At 41.2% G+C, this 17,759-nt stretch overlaps 2 protein-coding genes across 2 annotated transcripts; both read left to right on the top strand.

Annotated features, from left to right (window-relative positions):
• Nucleotides 1-2,750: 2,750 nt before the first annotated feature.
• On the top strand, nucleotides 2,751-12,828 carry LOC138954501 (uncharacterized). Its single transcript, XM_070326331.1, has 5 exons — nucleotides 2,751-3,567; nucleotides 3,832-4,342; nucleotides 10,088-10,192; nucleotides 12,268-12,510; nucleotides 12,807-12,828. The coding sequence occupies exons 1-5, from the start codon at nucleotides 2,751-2,753 to the stop codon at nucleotides 12,826-12,828; spliced, it is 1,698 nt and encodes a 565-aa protein (XP_070182432.1).
• Nucleotides 12,683-16,950, top strand: LOC138954499 (uncharacterized). The gene is made up of 7 exons (XM_070326330.1): nucleotides 12,683-13,089; nucleotides 13,353-13,589; nucleotides 13,819-13,895; nucleotides 14,752-14,856; nucleotides 15,194-15,396; nucleotides 15,716-15,880; nucleotides 16,529-16,950. Exons 1-6 carry the CDS (start codon nucleotides 12,894-12,896, stop codon nucleotides 15,870-15,872), a joined length of 975 nt encoding a protein of 324 aa, XP_070182431.1. The 5' UTR covers nucleotides 12,683-12,893; the 3' UTR covers nucleotides 15,873-15,880; nucleotides 16,529-16,950.
• The last annotated feature ends 809 nt before the right edge of the window (nucleotides 16,951-17,759 follow it).

Below are 17,759 nucleotides of genomic sequence, written 5' to 3'. Positions count from 1 at the left end.
GAAGACTTTATTGCTGCTAGAAAATAAAGGATGAGTGGATGAGAATGAAGGGATGTTGATGAAATGATGGGGGAATGAACAGGAACTGCTGGGCTCTGCTCTACTGCTGCACAAAGAAAGTTAGTGATGATGATGATGATTGATGATCAGGAATGAAGGGTGGCGGCAATGATGATAAGGCAAAACATCATGTCAACACAATTGCACATCAACATACATGTGGTTATGGCAACGACATACATAAGGCCACGCACACATGTGAGAAAGCAAAAATAAACAACACTACTGTCACCTTTGTCAATGAAATACTAGGGTAGCTGAATGTGCGTCAATGCCACACGTACGGCCTTAAAGGTAAGTGCAAACCTGTTCTTCACCAACGTATCTACGCCGAACTTGGGTTATAAACCCTCGAGCAATGACTGGCGCTTGTTCAAGCTAAAACGACATGTAAAAGTTACTTCCCTTTAAATCAGCCAAGATGCGAATGGTGAGTGTGACGAACGCCAACTAGATGCTTGCGCTGATGACACGGAGTGAGTGCGAAGATGATGATCTCCCCTGCCTACCCCTTTACTGCAAACGTTGAGCAGTAACGTTGAAAGGGGTTAGACAGACGAACAGACGATGAAACATCTCCCCCTCCTTCTACCCCTTTACTGCAGGCGTTGAGCAGTACCGACGAAGGGGGAAAGAGGAAGACGAATAGACACGATGTATATCCCCCTCCTTCGACCCCTGTCTGCAAGCGTTGGGCAGAACTGATGAAGGGGGAAAGAGGAAGACGAACAGACGCTGACGATAGACGATGGCCTCCCCTGACCCAGTGCGCTGAGAACTACGAACAGCCTGCACTGTCAGGGAAGCAGTGACGGCGATGATGACAGACGAGTAGATGACAGATGACAAGACGATATCGGCGACGGCGAGGACGGCCAACGACGGGCAGCGGGACTCCAGACGACAATCTCGCCCTTGTGACGAAGCTCCACGCAGGCACCCTTTTCAGTTTGCAGATGAGGCCGTGCTCGACAAATAAATGAAAGAAAACCACAGGCCTATAAGGCCATAATTAGAACACCTGGTACTCAAATGCGAATGATTCACAAGGCAAAAACAAAACAGAGGTCACTCCATAATATTTACACAAAAGCGAACTGGAGTGTGTGACCAAAAATCAACCTTACTGTCACTTGCAAGTCTTGCAACTTTAGACTCATTTCACAAATTCATGTAACATTTTCCAACCAGAAAAACACGCTTATTTCAGAGCATGGAATGATAACCAAAATGAGCGTGAATGACAATGAAGGGGAAATGAAATAAAGTGAAAAGGCCATGAGCTAAATTCTACCTCCCTTTTACCACCCTCCACCCGACCTACAACACAAACTAGAGACCAAAACACGTGGACAACAGAAGACATTTACACACACAAAAATACTCACATGGAAGAACCTCTATCCTTCCCCTGGTGAATATTTCCCTTTTCTCGGCAAAGCCGACGTCAACAATAATGTTGAAAACTTGACCGGGTTGACATGAGTCACACCACGTACTTGGGCCGACAGCAGTCGCGCCACATTCCAGAACACACAATCGAGGTGTTACTGCTTCCAAAGTTCTTTGGCTTCTGCCCCGAATCCCGTTCAGCGCTGAGCGCAGACGACGGGTGAGCGCTAGCGACGCACCAAATTCACGTGCTCCCCGCAATGCGGTCACGAACACGGACACACTACACACCGCGGCTGGCGGTTTGCCGATTTAGAAACTACCCGCAACCCATCTCGCGACAATCTCTTTGTTGTGAAATTACTAACAGAATCATCAACTTCAAGCAGTAACAATACTATAAACATCTCTGCTTATCTTTCCTTTCCTCTCTTTTTGGTCGCCCAAAATCCAAGGACGAAAGCCTGAATGTACATGTAGAGGAAAAGTGAAGATGTTTTATCAGTGTCAAATCAAAGGGAGCAGCTAGCTTCTCTTGCATGTGTAGCATTCCTTCCTATCATTGTGCTATTATGCTTTTTTATGCGGTGCAATTTTAGATCTGCTGCTGGTTTCCCACACACAAGTTATCACCACTGCAATGTAATCAATCAATCAATCAATGAGGCTTATATCGCGCATATTCCGTGGGTACAGTTCTAGGCGCTCTGCAGTGATGCCGTGTGAGATGAAATTTTATACGGCCAGTAATTGCAGCCATTTCGGCGCATATTTACCTTTCACGGCCTATTATTCCAAGTCACACGGGTATAGGTAGACAATTATTAACTGTGCCTAAGCAATTTTGCCAGGAAAGACCCGTTTGTCAATCATGGGATCTTTAACGTGCACACCCAATGTAGTGTACACGGGGGGGGGGGGGGGGGGGGGGGAGTTCGGACACCGAAGAGAGTCTGCACACAAAGTTGACTCTGAAATAAATTTCCGCCGAACCTGGGATCGAACTCACGCTGACAGCGGCCAACTGAATACAAATCCAGCGCGCCTACCAACTGAGCTATATCCCCGCCCCATGTAAGACAGAGAGAGTGTGTGAAACTGCGAAAGAAAAAAAAGCAGAAGTGGCATTGTGTGAATCATCTATGTATCTGTCTTGCAGAGAACACATGTATGCACTGTCACTGTCAGAGACATGTGAAGGGCCTTTTAGTATTTAACAACGATACTCTTGTAAATTGTCGGAATGTGGTTTATGGTCATCTGCTCCACCACTGCTTTAGTTGTCTTGCAATAACTACATGTGTATACCATCGAAAACTGTCCGTGTGTATGGAAATGACAAGCCATGGTTTAGTAAATCAGTTAAGGCAAAGCTAGATGCTAAGAACAGGGCTTTTGAGAGTGGGGATGAGGATCTGTACAAGCTAGCTAAATCTGATGTGAAGAAAGAGATCCGTAAAGCAAACGCTGTGTATAGGGACAAGATTCAAGATCAGTTCGCGTCAAACAAACCCCGTGAGGTATGGCAGGGCTTGCAGCAGGTCACTCAGTACAAGAAAAAGTCAGCAGCGTCAGACGATCACGACCCGACCCTTCCGGATAAACTAAACAGTTTCTTCTGTAGGTTTGACGAGAAGAATCCAAACCCAGGTTATCGTCCCTCTTTGCCGGATGACCCCTCACTTCTGATCCCACCTTTCACTGTCCAGGAGGCGGAGGTGAAGAAGCTGTTTAAACAACAAAACGTCAGGAAAGCCTCGGGCCCGGATGGTGTTTCGACTGCTGCTCTTAAGTGTTGCTCTGATCAGTTAGCACCCGTGTTCACAGACATTTTTGATGAGTCCTTAGAGAAGCATTCTGTCCCCCGCTGTTTTAAGTCGTCGGTGATAGTCCCTGTCCCCAAGAAACCCCGTGTCGCCCAGCTTAATGACTACCGCCCAGTCGCACTCACATCAGTGGCCATGAAGGTTTTTGAGCGGATCGTTCTGTCCTACTTAAAGGCATGCACTGGTGCCTCACGTGACCCTCTCCAGTTCGCTTATCGGGCAAACAGATCGGTTGAGGACGCTGTAGCGCTAGGTCTGTTCCACATCCTGCGTCATCTGGAGAAGCCACGTTCATACGCTAGAATCTTATTTCTCGATTTTAGTAGTGCTTTTAATACAATTATCCCCCACATGCTGTTTGACAAGCTGTCAGCCCTGAACGTACATCCGTCCATCTGTCATTGGGTTTTAGACTTTCTCTTAGACCGTCCACAGGTAGTCAAGGTGAACGGTTCATACTCTTGCTCAGCCACGCTGAACACAGGGGCACCCCAGGGGTGTGTGCTTTCTCCACTTTTATTCACACTTTTCACGAACGACTGTGTATCATCAGATCCATCTGTGCTGGTTCTGAAGTTTTCAGATGACACGACAGTTGAGGGGCTGATTTCCAACGATGATGAAAGTGTGTATAGAGAGGAGGTGGAACAGTTGGTTGGCTGGTGCTCTGACAACAACTTAGAGCTCAATGCCTCTAAAACCAAAGAAATGATTGTAGATTTTAGAAAGAACAAACTCGCACTCACCCCTTTAGAGATCAACGGTGTAAGTGTTGAGCAGGTCGACTCCTTTAGATTTTTAGGCACAATCATCTCGAGCGACCTCACATGGGACAAAAACACAGAGCCCATTATCAAGAAGTGTCAGCAGAGGCTTCACTTCCTTAGACAGCTGAAGAAATTTAGACTGAACCAAGCCATCCAAAAGCAGTTCTATAGGGCCACTGTAGAAAGCATTCTGTGTTTTTCAGTCACCGTGTGGTTTAGCGGTGCCAGTGCTAGGAACAAGGAAGAGCTGGAGCGCATTGTCAGACAAGCGTCTCGTATTGTGGGTTGCGAACTTCCGTCAGTCGCCTCACTGTACAGCTCACGTTTAGCAAAGAGAGTTAGGGGTATAGTGGCAGACTCATCTCACCCAGCCAGCCATCTGTTCGAGCTCCTCCCGTCAGGCAAGCGCTTCCGCGCTCTGAAGAGCAGGACTTCTCGTTTCAGAAACAGTTTCTTTCCTGAGGCAGTCCTTGCAGCCTCAGTGGTGGATCGTTCTTAGATCTGTTAGATCTGTGATATGTGTCAGTTAAAGTTTTGAAATGGATCGAGTATCCTTAAATGAAATATCTTAATAGATGTAAGGGTTGTGTCTTTTGAATAACTGTGTTAGCATGTACTCGGATTTATTATATTGATGACTATATTTTTAGATATGATTTTTAGGGAATTCATTTATCTTTATCCATGCAACCTGTGATTGCTCCTGTCAGATTGGTGCTAAAGGAACAACCAGTCCGTGTTGAACTGTCTGGTTGGTGTGCACACGTAGTGGGCCCAGTGAGATTGAACACTTTGTCTGTACATAGTTGTTGTGATATATGCGTGTGGAAGGAGTGTGCTTTGCATTTGGTAAATAAACTGTTTGACTTTGAAGAATGATCACTATTATTATAGTAATGATTTTAATTTTGGAAGTTGGTAGTCATAATTTTCATCAACATTTTTGCTGGGATTTGTCGAGTGAGCAGGCCTTTTCTGTCTTCTGTATCTCCTCCTCATAAGAAATAAAAGCCGAGCGCATCATTTACCATATCTTACTTCTCAATACACTGTAGCGGATAGGAGTGGTTCTGAAACCAGCTTTGTGATTGGCCAAACTTCTTGCATTCGGACCATTGAACATGAGGCTCACAGTTATTTTTGCTCTTCCGTTTCCTGTGATTTTTAGCAGTGTGAAAAACAACTGAGCAGTATTTACAGAATGTGTGAGTGTTTTAACCAGGTTTATGATATTGATTGCATGCAAGTGCCTAGAATAGGTCTTTCTACGTTGTGTGCGGTTTGAGACAGAAACTGTTTACACTGCCATAGTGCTAAAGGCATTGCTTGGAGGTAGCAGTAAAATTAGACACAAGGTGTTTTTGCCCCAGCAGAGAGCAGGCAGAAACTCGAATTTTGCACTCTGGACCTGTCACAGGTCAGGGCTTGGTTCTGTGTGCTCAACAGCGAGCCCACACAGTGCACATTACCAACATTTATTTTTAGTCTGAGGCAGCGCGCTGTCGTCCCTTATCTGACCACTCGGTGCTGGGGCTTAGAAGTAAATGGCACGGTTTGCACAGCAGTGCATGCTGCCAAAGCAAGAAGCTTCCATTCCATCTATTATTTCTGTCTTCATTTTTTTCTCCCTGAGTATGTATATAATATTATGCCACTTTGGTCAACATCATACAAATGGTCATTTCTGAACCGATCCCTCCCATTTGTTGTGTGTTTTCATGCCAGTCATGGTCAGTTTCCATCACCACCTGACAAGCTGACATTTATGTCTGTTGAGTATGAGTAGCAGATATTGATCATGAAAGATTCTAAATGACGCTTCATCATGGACGACACAGTCCAACGTTAGATTGTATACTCCCCTTATTTCTTCGAAAACCCACCTGGTGTGGTAGGATGATAGTGCTTCCACAGAAGTGATCTGGGTTCAGTTCCCAGTCAAGGAAATTTGCCTGTTTGTTTTGTTTCCTTTTTTCTTTTTGTTAGTTATATTTAGTCAAGTTTTGACTAAATATTTTAACATCGAGGGGGAATCGAAACGAGGGTCGTGGTGTATGTGTGTGTGTGTGTGTGTGTGCGTGCGTGCGTGTAGAGCGATTCAGACCAAACTACTGGACCGATCTTTATGAAATTTGACATGAGAGTTCCTGGGATTGATATCCCCATACGTTTTTTTCATTTTTTTGATAAATGTCTTTGATGACGTCATATCCGGCTTTTCGTGAAAGTTGAGGCGGCACTGTCACGCCCTCATTTTTCAACCAAATTGGTTGAAATTTTGGTCAAGTAATCTTCGACGAAGCCCGGGGTTCGGTATTGCATTTCTGCCGTGTGCTGACAAAACCGAGTAAGTCCATTTTTTTCAAAAATGATATTTTTTGTTCATCAAAGCTTAGAAATTAAGGCGCACCTTATGTGTAAATTGTGACTTTGTGAAATAAATAGATAAGGAGATATAAAAAAGTAAGTCCACACCTTAAAAACTGTTTAAAGTACATCTGCAATGTGCTGACAAAACCGAGTAAGTCCATTTTTTCCCAAAAATGATATCTTTTTGTTCATCAAAACTAAGAAATCAAGAAGCAGCCTGTGTGTAAATTTTGACTTTGTAAAATAAATAGATAAGGAGATATAGAAAAGTAAGTCCACAACTTCAAACATTTCTCAAAAAAAATTACATGTCAATTTGCTGGTAAAACCAAGTAAGTCCATCCACCAATCACAAGAACCTTTATGACTCAATCAGAATGCAATGTTTTTGCCAGTATGACGTCAAAGTCAATCCGATTATTCTTGCGGCATTTTACTTGTTAGTAGGGGTGCTACTGCTAGTTTTGGTGCAAGCATGGCTGCTAAAGAAGAAGTGTTGTCAACAGTGAAAATAACGTTAACATTACGAATTTGCACAAGATGGAGAGAGAGAGAGAGAGAGAGAGAGAGAGAGAGAGAGAGAGAGAGAGAGAGAGAAAGGGAGAGAGAGAGAGACTAAACAGGGAGAGAGTGAGAGAGGGGAAAGAAATCAGGGTCGAAGGGGGGGGGGGGGATGGAGGGAGAGAGAGAAATAAAGGGAAAGAGGAATTAGGGAAGGAGGAAGAGAGTAAGAGGGAGAGAGATAGCGAGAGAGGTTAGGAGGGATAGAAAGAGAGATGGAGGGAGGAAAAGAGAGAGTTAGGGAGGGATAGAGGGAGGGAGAGAGAGAGAGAGAGACAAGGATCGTCAGGGGAATTATAGATAGAGAAGAAAAATGTTTAAAATAAAACGTCATAAGGTGACGTCATTATGTCTCGCCTTATCAAAAGAGGTCATTTGTGTGTTCTAAACTTTAAATGACGTCATTTGTGAGTTCTAAACTTAAAATGACGTATTTTCTGTATGGGTCGTCTGACAAGAATTTTAAAACTATCATTATAGGAAAATTGGGAACCCCTTGGACTTACTTGGTTTTGTCAAAACATTCATGCACACTTAAAAAGTTGTTTTTGGTTGTGGACTTACTTGTTCATATCTGCTTATCTAAGCACTCTAAAAAGTAGAAATTAGCACACAAGATGCGCATTGATTTTTTTCTTTTTGATGGACAAAAAATATCATTTTGAAAAAAGAAGACTTACCAAAGCGGAAGGTCGTGGGTTCGAATCCCGGCCGCACCTGACGGGTAATTAAGGTGAAGATTTTACCGATATCCCAGGTCAACTTACGTGCAGGCCTGCTGGTGCCTTATCACCCTTCGTGTGTACACGCAAGCACAAGACCAAGTGCGCACGGAAAAGATCGTGCAGTCCAAAGCAGAGTTCGGTGGGTTATAGAAACACGAAAATACCCAGCATGCTTTCACCGAAAACGGCGTATGGCTGCCTAAATGGTTTTGTAAAAACGGTCATCCACGTACAAATCCACTCGTGCAAAAGCACACGTGTACGTGGGAGTTTCAGCCCACGAACGCAAAAGAAGAAGAAGAAGCAGAACTAAAACGCCTTCACAAAAATTGCGTCCTCGCTGTTAAAACCCGTCAATCGGGACAGTGAATGTTTCCGTACCATGTCCACACGGCACCTGAATTGCTTAATATCAATTCAAACGTAACACATCTATAAATAGATTCAGGAAACATTGACACCTGCAATAAAATCACTTTCGTGCCTGTGCTAGCATTTTAATGTCCAGAAATATTTCGTAATAACAATTTCAAGAAACGATTTTTAAGACATCAAACCCGGGTAAATAGTGTTTGATTTGAATTTCAAATAATGTGATTTAAGGCTGTAACTATAGTAGTAACCGTACCACCCAAACTTACAACAACAAAACATTACCGGAACAAAAAAACATGCTGTGTAGCTTAAAAAATTGTACGTGAATAATATGTATTTTAGCAAATCACCGCAATCTGATATGCTCATCATTCTCCAAGGCACTCAAACTAACACTCACGTACACAGTCATACACAAGAACCAGCTTTTATTCTTGACTGGACATAGTCCTTAGATCAAGACTGGTTTTAATCAGAACAAACACACAAACGCACACATTGTTACAGGTTCGCTTCGAAAGTATCTGTGAGAATCGTACCGAAATGAGCCAGAGCGTAGTTTAGAGATCAAATAAGCAAAGGGAAGTAAACGCTCTAATGTGCACACGACATGTGTAATAGAGTAAGCGAGAGTTATACGGAACGTTTCTCCTGGCACCTGAGAGAATAACGCATTGAAATGAACAAGCGACTTTCATCCTCAAAAAAAGCACTACTTTTTCTTCCAAATGTTTTGACAAAACCAAGTAAGTCCACTTGCTTAGATCTGTCAATTTTTTTAGATCTGATATAAGGGAAAAAAGTGACAAAACCAAGTAAGTCCACAAAATGCCCAACAAAACAAAAACCATCCATCAGATCATTATCAAACTCGGGTTGTAAACGTACAATAATGCTATTTATCTTATTATCTCTGTAGGTTGATCAAGATAATCGTCACTTTTGAGAAATGTAATAAAACAGAAAAAGTCGTTTATCTCAGAACTAGCTTCAGTGGACTTACTCGGTTTTGTCAGCACACGGCAGATTTCAGCTTAAAGGCTTAAAAATTAATTAATGACTTTGGTCATTGAAAATCTGAAAATTGTAAAAAAAAATAAAAATGTATAAAACGATCCAAATTTACGTTTATCTTATTCTCCATCATTTGCTGATTCCAAAAACATATAAATATGTTATATTCGGATTAAAAACAAGCTCTGAAAATTAAATATATAAAAATTATTATCAAAATTAAATTGTCCAAATCAATTTAAAAACACTTTCATCTTATTCCTGGTCGGTTCCTGATTCCAAAAACATATAGATATGATATGTTTGGATTCAAAACACGCTCAGAAAGTTAAAACAAAGAGAGGTACAGAAAAGCGTGCTATCCTTCTTAGCGCAACTACTACCCCGCTCTTCTTGTCAATTTCACTGCCTTTGCCATGAGCGGTGGACTGACGATGCTACGAATATACGGTCTTGCTGAAAAATGGCAGCTACTTGACTAAATATTGTATTTTCGCCTTACGCGACTTGTTTGTTTATGCATGTTCAGGCACTATTGCCATGATCATTATGGGTAGTAGTTTTGTGTGGTTTGGGAAGGTCTGAATGGAAGATTTCTATTTTTGTTTGTTTTGTTTCTCATCGTACATCTTCTTGTGCAAGTGGGTGGTATTTTCTGAGCCTGATATTTCATCACATAATTATTAATGATACATATCTGTTGCAGAGGTACTTCACCTACACAAACAAGGGCTGCGAGAGCGTTGAGACGGCCATCAGCATCATTCCTTGATCCGTTTAAGTAAGCTTTTTTATTTTTGTTTTTGGCATCCACCAGGGCAATAACATTTTAAAAGTTATTTTGTGACATTAAGTAAGAAAGAAAGGTAAGTGTGTGCGATGATACTAGAAAACCGTAAGGTAGTTAGATTGTACAAACATTGTCCTTTCTATGCTTGGAAAGTAATATCTGTGCTTGTGCTAGGATAAACTTTTCATCCTTTTACACTGTTTGCAGCTTAACTTCTATTGACATCACCCTGCAGTCTGAGTCAGACTGTGAAGAGACAGCGGATCCTGATGATCCAGAGTATGAACCAAGCTTCTATCTGGAAGACATTCTGTAAGTTGTTGAAAGTCTTGTTCATAAGGTTTAAATTCATCGTTGGTATGGAAGTGCTATCATTGTTTTATTTTTCTGTATCCAAGGTCTTTTTGGTTGTTGCTTAGACTACTGTATTGTCTGTTCGAGGGACCAATATAGGACGTTTTAAATCTTCTTCTTGTTGTTTGCCTAGGACGTTTGAAATTATTTAAAAATAAACAAATGATATTTTGGTATGTATTTAAGAACAAAAGTTGTTATAGGCAAGTAGTACTATTTTGTGTGAAAAGTACTAGTTTGTATCTATTGTGGTGGGACCGGCACGGTTGGCCTAGTGGTAAGGCGTTCGCCCCGTGATCGGGAGGTCGTGGGTTCAAACCCCGGCCGGGTCATACCAAAGACTTTAAAATTGGCAATCTAGTGGCTGCTCCGCCTGGCGTCTGGCATTATGGGGTTAGTGCTAGGACTGGTTGGTCCGGTGTCAGAATAATGTGACTGGGTGAGACATGAAGCCTGTGCTGCGACTTCTGTCTTGTGTGTGGCGCACGTTAAATGTCAAAGCAGCACCGCCCTGATATGGCCCTTCGTGGTCGGCTGGGCATTAAGCAAACAAACAAACAAACAAATATCTATTGTGGTTTAAGCCCTGTACACGTGAAATTGTCCGAAATTGAAAGAAAAATTATCACATGTATACCCCAAAAGAGCCCCACGCTTTACCTCAAAGTCTAATACTCGGATGAGACGAAATACTGAGGTCCCTTCGTGTACACTACATTGGGGTGTGCACGTTAAAGATCCCACGATTGACAAAAGGGTCTTTCCTGAAAAAATTGTATGGGCATAGATAAAAATGTCGACCAAATACCCGTTTGACTTGGAATAATAGGCCGTGAAAGGTGAATGTTCGCCTAATAGGCTTGAAGTTTGCTGGTCGATGTGAATACGTTATATATTGTGTGTAAAAAATGTCTGTTTGTCTATCTGTAAAAAATTCCATTTCAAACGGCATGCAGAGCGCGGAGAGCACAGTTAATTGTGGTTCGCGCTATATAAGCTCTTCATAATAAATAAATAATATATTCATTTGAACTCTCGTGTTTGTATTTGTTTTTTAGATTTAACTTTTACGCTCAGAGGAATGCAATGTTACAGAATTGGTGTGAAAAACGTGCTCACGCGGCACACCTGGCTGGCTTAGGTCAGCGTTATGCGTCACTGAGGCTCATCCGGGGTTAATATTTACCCACTTTTGGTCACATCGCTGAAAATGTTACCAGAGTACAACAAAAACTATTGACTCTAGTGCTTAACCCTTTTCAGACAAGATAGTACTAATCGTCCTCAACAACTTTTATTTGTAGACACTATGCAAAAGTTTATTGGATTTTTTAAAAATGATTTAAAACGTCCTCTGCTGGTCACCCGGACGGACTATATCTATACATTATAAATTGTCCCACTTTATAGTGTCCTGGTCAATTTCAAAGTGTTATAGGTTTCTTCTCTTTCATGCGAGCAGTGTTGATCTGAAAGAACATAGGCATCAGCAGGATGTTGTGAATTTGACGAAAAATACAAAATCGATAATAAAGATGGCTAAATATTTTAGTCGCTTCTTTTCTAAGTTGACTCATGATGTTACGTCTCACTGGCACCGCACGCTACTTTTCCTGCACGTCATGCGCTGTGATTGTCAGACTGGTTTAATATAGATTAATTGTTATTGATATACAGAAGTAGGCCAACCGAATCCGTGAAGACTAGCTGTCCAGCACAGTGCCTTCAACATAGTACCTGTCTACCGTTGACGTTGTAGCTTGAATAAATCTAAAACACATTACAGTGCAGAGACACACATATACAGTGGAATCCCCAATTTAAGACCTCAAAAAATCAGGTCTTAAAAAGGATGGAGTCTTAAAATGGGGGAAGATTTACAGAGGTTATGAAGAGGCAAGCTGAGAAAACAGGGTCTTAAATTGGGGGGGGGGGGGTCTTAAAAGGGGGGTTCCACTATATACACTTTTGAATGCATTTTTTTATGGCCATCCCTTTATGTGCTTTGGTGACACTGTTTTCACTTATTTCAGCCCAGAGGAAGTACAAAAAGAGGCAACAGAGGTGAGCTTCGAAGAGATGTTTTTTGAAGAACTGAAGCAAGAGGACCCTCAGGAAGAAGAAGAGGAGGAAGGCTTCATTGGGAGAGGAATCCACCTGGTACATGAGCTGGAATGCGAAAAGGTGGCAAGCTCTCCCATGGCCCTTTGCTCCGTTGAGCAGGTCAAGCAGTTGGCCCTGACCTCCATCACCACCTGCATAGCTGACAGTGACAAGTGTGGCAAACCAGTCACACTTGAGCACAGTTTTGTGGGCTCTGCTTTTTACGTCAAATGGGTAAGACTGGATTACAAGATATATAATTCACAATAAATAGACCCTTTTTAGTTGACAGCACTGAGTAGTAAGAGAATCAGCGTCTGAACAGCTGAATTTTGATTGATTAAGGATACAAAAGAATGCACTAAGTTAGCCATTATTTGTGACAGTCATGGTCATGTCCATAAAAAACAAACTCATGAAAACTCTCTGGTTCCAATGAAAATCTTACGATCCTGTTTTTTTCTGACAGGTATGCGATAGTGGTCATGTGAGCAACACCTGGTGCTCCCAGCCCATTCTCAACAGGCGCCTTCACAGCGGGGACCTCCGTTTGGCAATGGCAATAGTGACATCGGGCAACAATTTTGGCAAAATCGAAATGCTGGGGAAGCACCTGAACTTGAAGATGCTCTCAAGGACGTCCTTCTTCCAGATTCAGGGCCATTACATTGTTCCAACGATCGATGATTTCTGGAAGGATCACCAGACCAGGGTCCTGGACTCAATTAGAAACAAGGAGATAGTTGTTTTGGGTAATTCATTGATTTGATCTGTGTGTGATTTTTCTTCTTTGGAAGCTACTTGCATTCTTGCAAAATGGCAGAAAGAATAATGGCCAGTGTTGTCACGCATGAAAATGTAATGTGATTCCAAACCCACCCTTCTTCCCTTGACAATTTTTGTTATCCTGTCTGAAAGAGTGAAAGTCCAAGCCAGCCGCAATGCATTGATGATCAGGCCGTTACCACTCCTTGAAAAATAGTTGCATGCAAGTAAGTTTCTTGGTCTTTTGCAGGAGATGGCCGCAATGACTCACCTGGGTACTGTGCCCAGTACTGCACATACACTTTGATGGACAGTGAAACCAAAAAAATCCTGACCATCAAAACTGTTGACAAGAGGGAGACGGACGGAAAGTCGCCACGAATGGAGGCAGAGGGCTTCCGCAGGGCAATGAGTGACCTCCTGCAGAAGGGCATCAATGTGAAGGAGGTGGTCACAGATGCACACACAGGCATTGGAGCTGTGATGAGTGAGTATGCAATAATGGCAAAAGCTTTAAAAAGAGTTTTGTTGTTGGGTTTTTTAACATCTGTCAGGTTGTTATCAGAAGAAAACATTTTTTTGACAAGTAATGGTTTTTATTTTTTAAAGTACATATACATTGTTGTGTGAGCTTACATTTGCACTAAATTAGTTCAGTTCCAAGTGTTGTTATACAATTAAAACACAAAGTAACGACACTGTTGCTTATATTTCAGAGGGCACATATCCTGCTTTGAGTCATTCGCACGACATCTGGCATGCTGCGAAGAACCTGAGCAAGAAACTAACAAAGGTATATTGTCATATGGTGACAAGGTTTCTTTCTTTACTTTACTTTCTTTATTTGGTGTTTAACGTCGTTTTCAACCATTCAAGGTTATATCGCGACGGGGGTGACAAGGTTGATTTAAATCGTTTTGTTTATGGCAAGTAATAAGCTGATAATTTAGTGTTTATTCATGAAAGCTTTTCATATTTTACCTGACGGACAACATAAGTGAGTGATGCTGCGTCAAAACTGTTCTAATTGAGGAGAATTTAGATTATGTCATACGATGTTTGATCCAAATCAGACTTATAAAAGAAGCGTCTATAACTGTTTCATGTCCTAGTGTTTCTGTTAGAATAGAAGTAAGTAACAGACACAATGGGACCCCTTTTAAGACCTTCAACAATCTGAGAAAATTGTGTCTTAAAGTTAAAATGTTGGTGAATTTACAGAGGTTATGAACAGACATTGTGTAAAAGTAAGATCTTAACAGGGGAGGTCTAAAATTGGGAGGTCAAAAGGGTGTTTCATGATCATTATTTCCTTGTATGAAGGCAAGTGCAACCTTCCCATATACTGCAAAGACCTTAGCAGCTTTACCTGAGACAAATGACCCAGTGGGTAATAACAAAGAGATTCCAAAAATCAAACCAAGCAAGATGGAAGCATTATTATAACTTATATGACAGTGTTAAATGCAATAATCTCACCCTCAGTGTTCTATCTTCCAACAATATGGAAAAGACACCATGTTGGTAAACTTTATTTTGCATTGGAAGGGCAGGAATACTGAGATGGTTATTGTTGTAAAATTGAATAGATTAGGAAAGGTATGTAAATTAGCCGTATGAATAATGCACAATTTGCTTCTGTATTGTAGCTTGGAAGCCTAAGGAAACATGCTGCTCTACAGAAGTGGACGAAAGACATCGTGAATCATTTTTGGTTCACCTGCCGAACAGCTACAGACCACAGGCAGTTTGTGGTATGTTTTTTTTAATGCTATGCATGTACTTTAAATGTTAAAAAGTTGACCTCCATGGCCAACAAACAGCTGTCACCCCATGCACTTAATTATATAATTGCCATATAAAATGTGCTGACTTTTGGGGGTAAATTTCAGATAAGGAAACAAGGAAGATATATGAAATCTGTTCGTGTAACAAGGCATAGAAAAACTAATTGCTCTGGATACAAACTGAGGGGGGTTGTTGTCAATATGTAACTAAACCACATATTTCAGCCTTCAGTTTATCGATTATGTAAGTCCTAGTAGCAAGGTTGTTTGAGTATGTATCTTTTTTTTTTAAACTTGTGTACAGGAGCTCCTTCGCGGTGTTTTGCACCACATCACAGGAGACCATGAGTGGGCCCTTGGATGCTGCCAGCATGGTGAGCTGTCTGACAGTGACAGAAACAAACCTTGGCTGGACGCCAGAGAGGACAGCGATACCATCAAGGAACTGGCCAACATTCTCCTGCACCCTCGCCTTCTCAGTAAAGTGAAACACTACTTGAACTTCCGGTGAGTTGTTTTCGTTTAAGGTGGGATCTTTTTATTACATTTAGTCTAGTTTGGACAAAATATTTTTCATGTAGACGATTTTTGGATAACCAGAATTTAGCTATTGACTGGGAATCGAGAAGAGGGTGATAGTATTTGCATTAACATGTGATTTGTCCGTGTGTAAAGAATAAACCTGGGCTATCAAGTTGTTAAAAACAGCATCAGAACACATATAAAGTGAGCATAGCATGTTCAGTTTGGTATGGTAACAATACTGATAGCAGTAGTATGAACTTAGACCCATGATATCTGACATCTGTGCATTATGACAACACAGGAGCACAGCTGACCTGGAGGTGTTTCACCAGCACATACTCATGTATTGTGCTAAGAGGTATGCTTACACGCCTCCAGTGTACAGGATCAGGAATGTCCTTGCTGCTCTGGACCACAACTTCCATTTGGGGAGGAGTGTGAAAACAAAACCAGATTGACAAATCCAGTAAGATATATATTAAAATGGTGTTTTTTGGTCATTATTTTGCTGTTTTTATGTTGTTTCAATTGTTTGTTTCTTGTTACGGGTTATTGTGTTCTTGGTTACTTCAGCACACATACCAACATACACTGTCCACATCAATAGACACAAACAAGCTGATGGTATCCCTTTTTATTCCCTTTTTTCTGCATGAAAAGAAATCATAGAAATTGCAATCACATTACATTTTTTCATAACATAAAACATCAAATTATGAAGAGAAAACTATTCAAAACAGTCAGAGAAAAAAGACACATCAATTATGTTTCCAGGTACATTTCACACAGGGTAGGCAACTATGTGAGCAATAGTGTGGAACGTGGGTTAGAACTATTATGTAAACTGCAGTAAAGCTGCAGTAAACCAAAAGTATCTTTTATAAAAATTCTCTATACTCCTTTTTTTGTTATTCAAAGTACTAACACGAGAGTTTAGTGGGGGTTGCTAAGACTGAGAACTGTGTTACAAAAAACTAAAAAGGTATGTTGCCATAACGTTGTTATTGAGAAAAAATATATGTTACAATCACGAATATATTGACCCAGCGTGTAAAGTGATTGTTGTGTAAGGCTTGCTTTGGTCAATATATCCTCACATCTTTTTTATTGGTAGGTACCACCGTTGCTTCAATAAAAAAAGTGGACGGTGGACTGTGTTCCCTGTGAAAGAGGAAAAAGACTACAGCTACCTAAAAGACCTGACCCTCCAGGCTCTTCTCAAGCGCATGCAGGACAGACGCGGAATGAAGAGGAGCAGAGACCTGGAGGATGCTGATCCCCGCCGCATTGCCCGAACCATCATGGGTCAGGCTCCGCCCCCAACTGCTCAGCTGGCAGCTGAGCAGGTGTCCAGATTTTCTGGCACACCAGCTTTTTCTTCAAACTAGACTTGCAACCCTCTTAGCTAACCAGTTTTTAGAAAGTTCTGACCAAACATTATTAATACCTCAGAGCTGAAAGAACAAAACAGAATTTGTATTCTTCCAATTGTTTACAGCATGTGTTTGGTGAAAAATAAATATCTGCTGCAATCCACTCATTACTTCTTTGTTTACCCGACTTTCCCATTTTTGGAAGGCTTTATCCCAGGTCATTTTGCCTGTGTAATCTTAGATTCAGGATCTTTAAAATTGACCTCAGATATTTTTGTTAGGCTATATATTTCAAGGTGTTAAAACCCTTACAGAATGGACACCATAACTTAATCCACAACGTGTACCATACTTATAGCATAAAAAACCTAAAAAACCCAGATTTTCTTGCATTCAGCCGAATAGAAAATGAGTGTTTGGTTAGTTTTTTTTATTTAAACAAAAAGACATAAGATCAGAACATAATTATAATCAGTGTAATCAACATGTATAATTTCTATACCACAGTGATTTTAGGTAGTGCTAGAAATAAAAAATCAGTCCACAAAAACTTATGTCGTAATGAATATAATACAACGCTAACAATCTCTAAATCAACTTGTTGGACGACCAACAGTCATTTCGTACACCAAATAACCCAGTACTGTCGTTTCCCCAACTAAAATGTTTGTACTTGTAGTTTCTTGAGACAACATGATTTTGCCAACATCATCTTGTTCTCTGTAAAATTAATTGTTCCATCTTTCATGCTCTATAATTCTTTTAGATAATGCCAACTCTACAAACAACGGGCTAAAACAAGCGCCAAGTATCATGTTTTTGTGGCGTACGGAACGCGTTTGAAAGTGGAAGCAAAAATGTATCCGGGTAATAGGTTAGCTCTGTCAAGGGAATAATGGGAAGGTGATGGTTGGTTAGAGATATTGTGGGTATTTTCCAAGCTTGTATACACAATCATTGCTCTTTTGCCCG

The sequence above is a fragment of the Littorina saxatilis genome, unplaced genomic scaffold (assembly GCF_037325665.1).
Source record: "Littorina saxatilis isolate snail1 unplaced genomic scaffold, US_GU_Lsax_2.0 scaffold_720, whole genome shotgun sequence".
Lineage (NCBI taxonomy): Eukaryota > Metazoa > Mollusca > Gastropoda > Littorinimorpha > Littorinidae > Littorina > Littorina saxatilis.
The sequence above is the reverse complement of the archived record's forward strand: the minus strand, read 5'-3'. Positions and strand labels throughout refer to the sequence as shown.

What these genes read in the sequence shown, in the direction of transcription:
- LOC138954501 (XM_070326331.1), top strand. Translation starts at nt 2,751, where the DNA reads ATGTGTATACCATCGAAAACTGTCCGTGTGTATGGAAATGACAAGCCA. An exon ending in GCGTCATCTGGAGAAGCCAC is followed by an intron (nt 3,568 to 3,831) that starts GTTCATACGCTA and finishes GTGTATCATCAG; the next exon opens with ATCCATCTGTGCTGGTTCTG. An exon ending in ATTGTGGGTTGCGAACTTCC is followed by an intron (nt 4,343 to 10,087) that starts GTCAGTCGCCTC and finishes CACTGTTTGCAG; the next exon opens with CTTAACTTCTATTGACATCA.
- LOC138954499 (XM_070326330.1), top strand. Translation starts at nt 12,894, where the DNA reads ATGGCAATAGTGACATCGGGCAACAATTTTGGCAAAATCGAAATGCTG. An exon ending in CAAGGAGATAGTTGTTTTGG is followed by an intron (nt 13,090 to 13,352) that starts GTAATTCATTGA and finishes GGTCTTTTGCAG; the next exon opens with GAGATGGCCGCAATGACTCA. An exon ending in CAGACCACAGGCAGTTTGTG is followed by an intron (nt 14,857 to 15,193) that starts GTATGTTTTTTT and finishes ACTTGTGTACAG; the next exon opens with GAGCTCCTTCGCGGTGTTTT.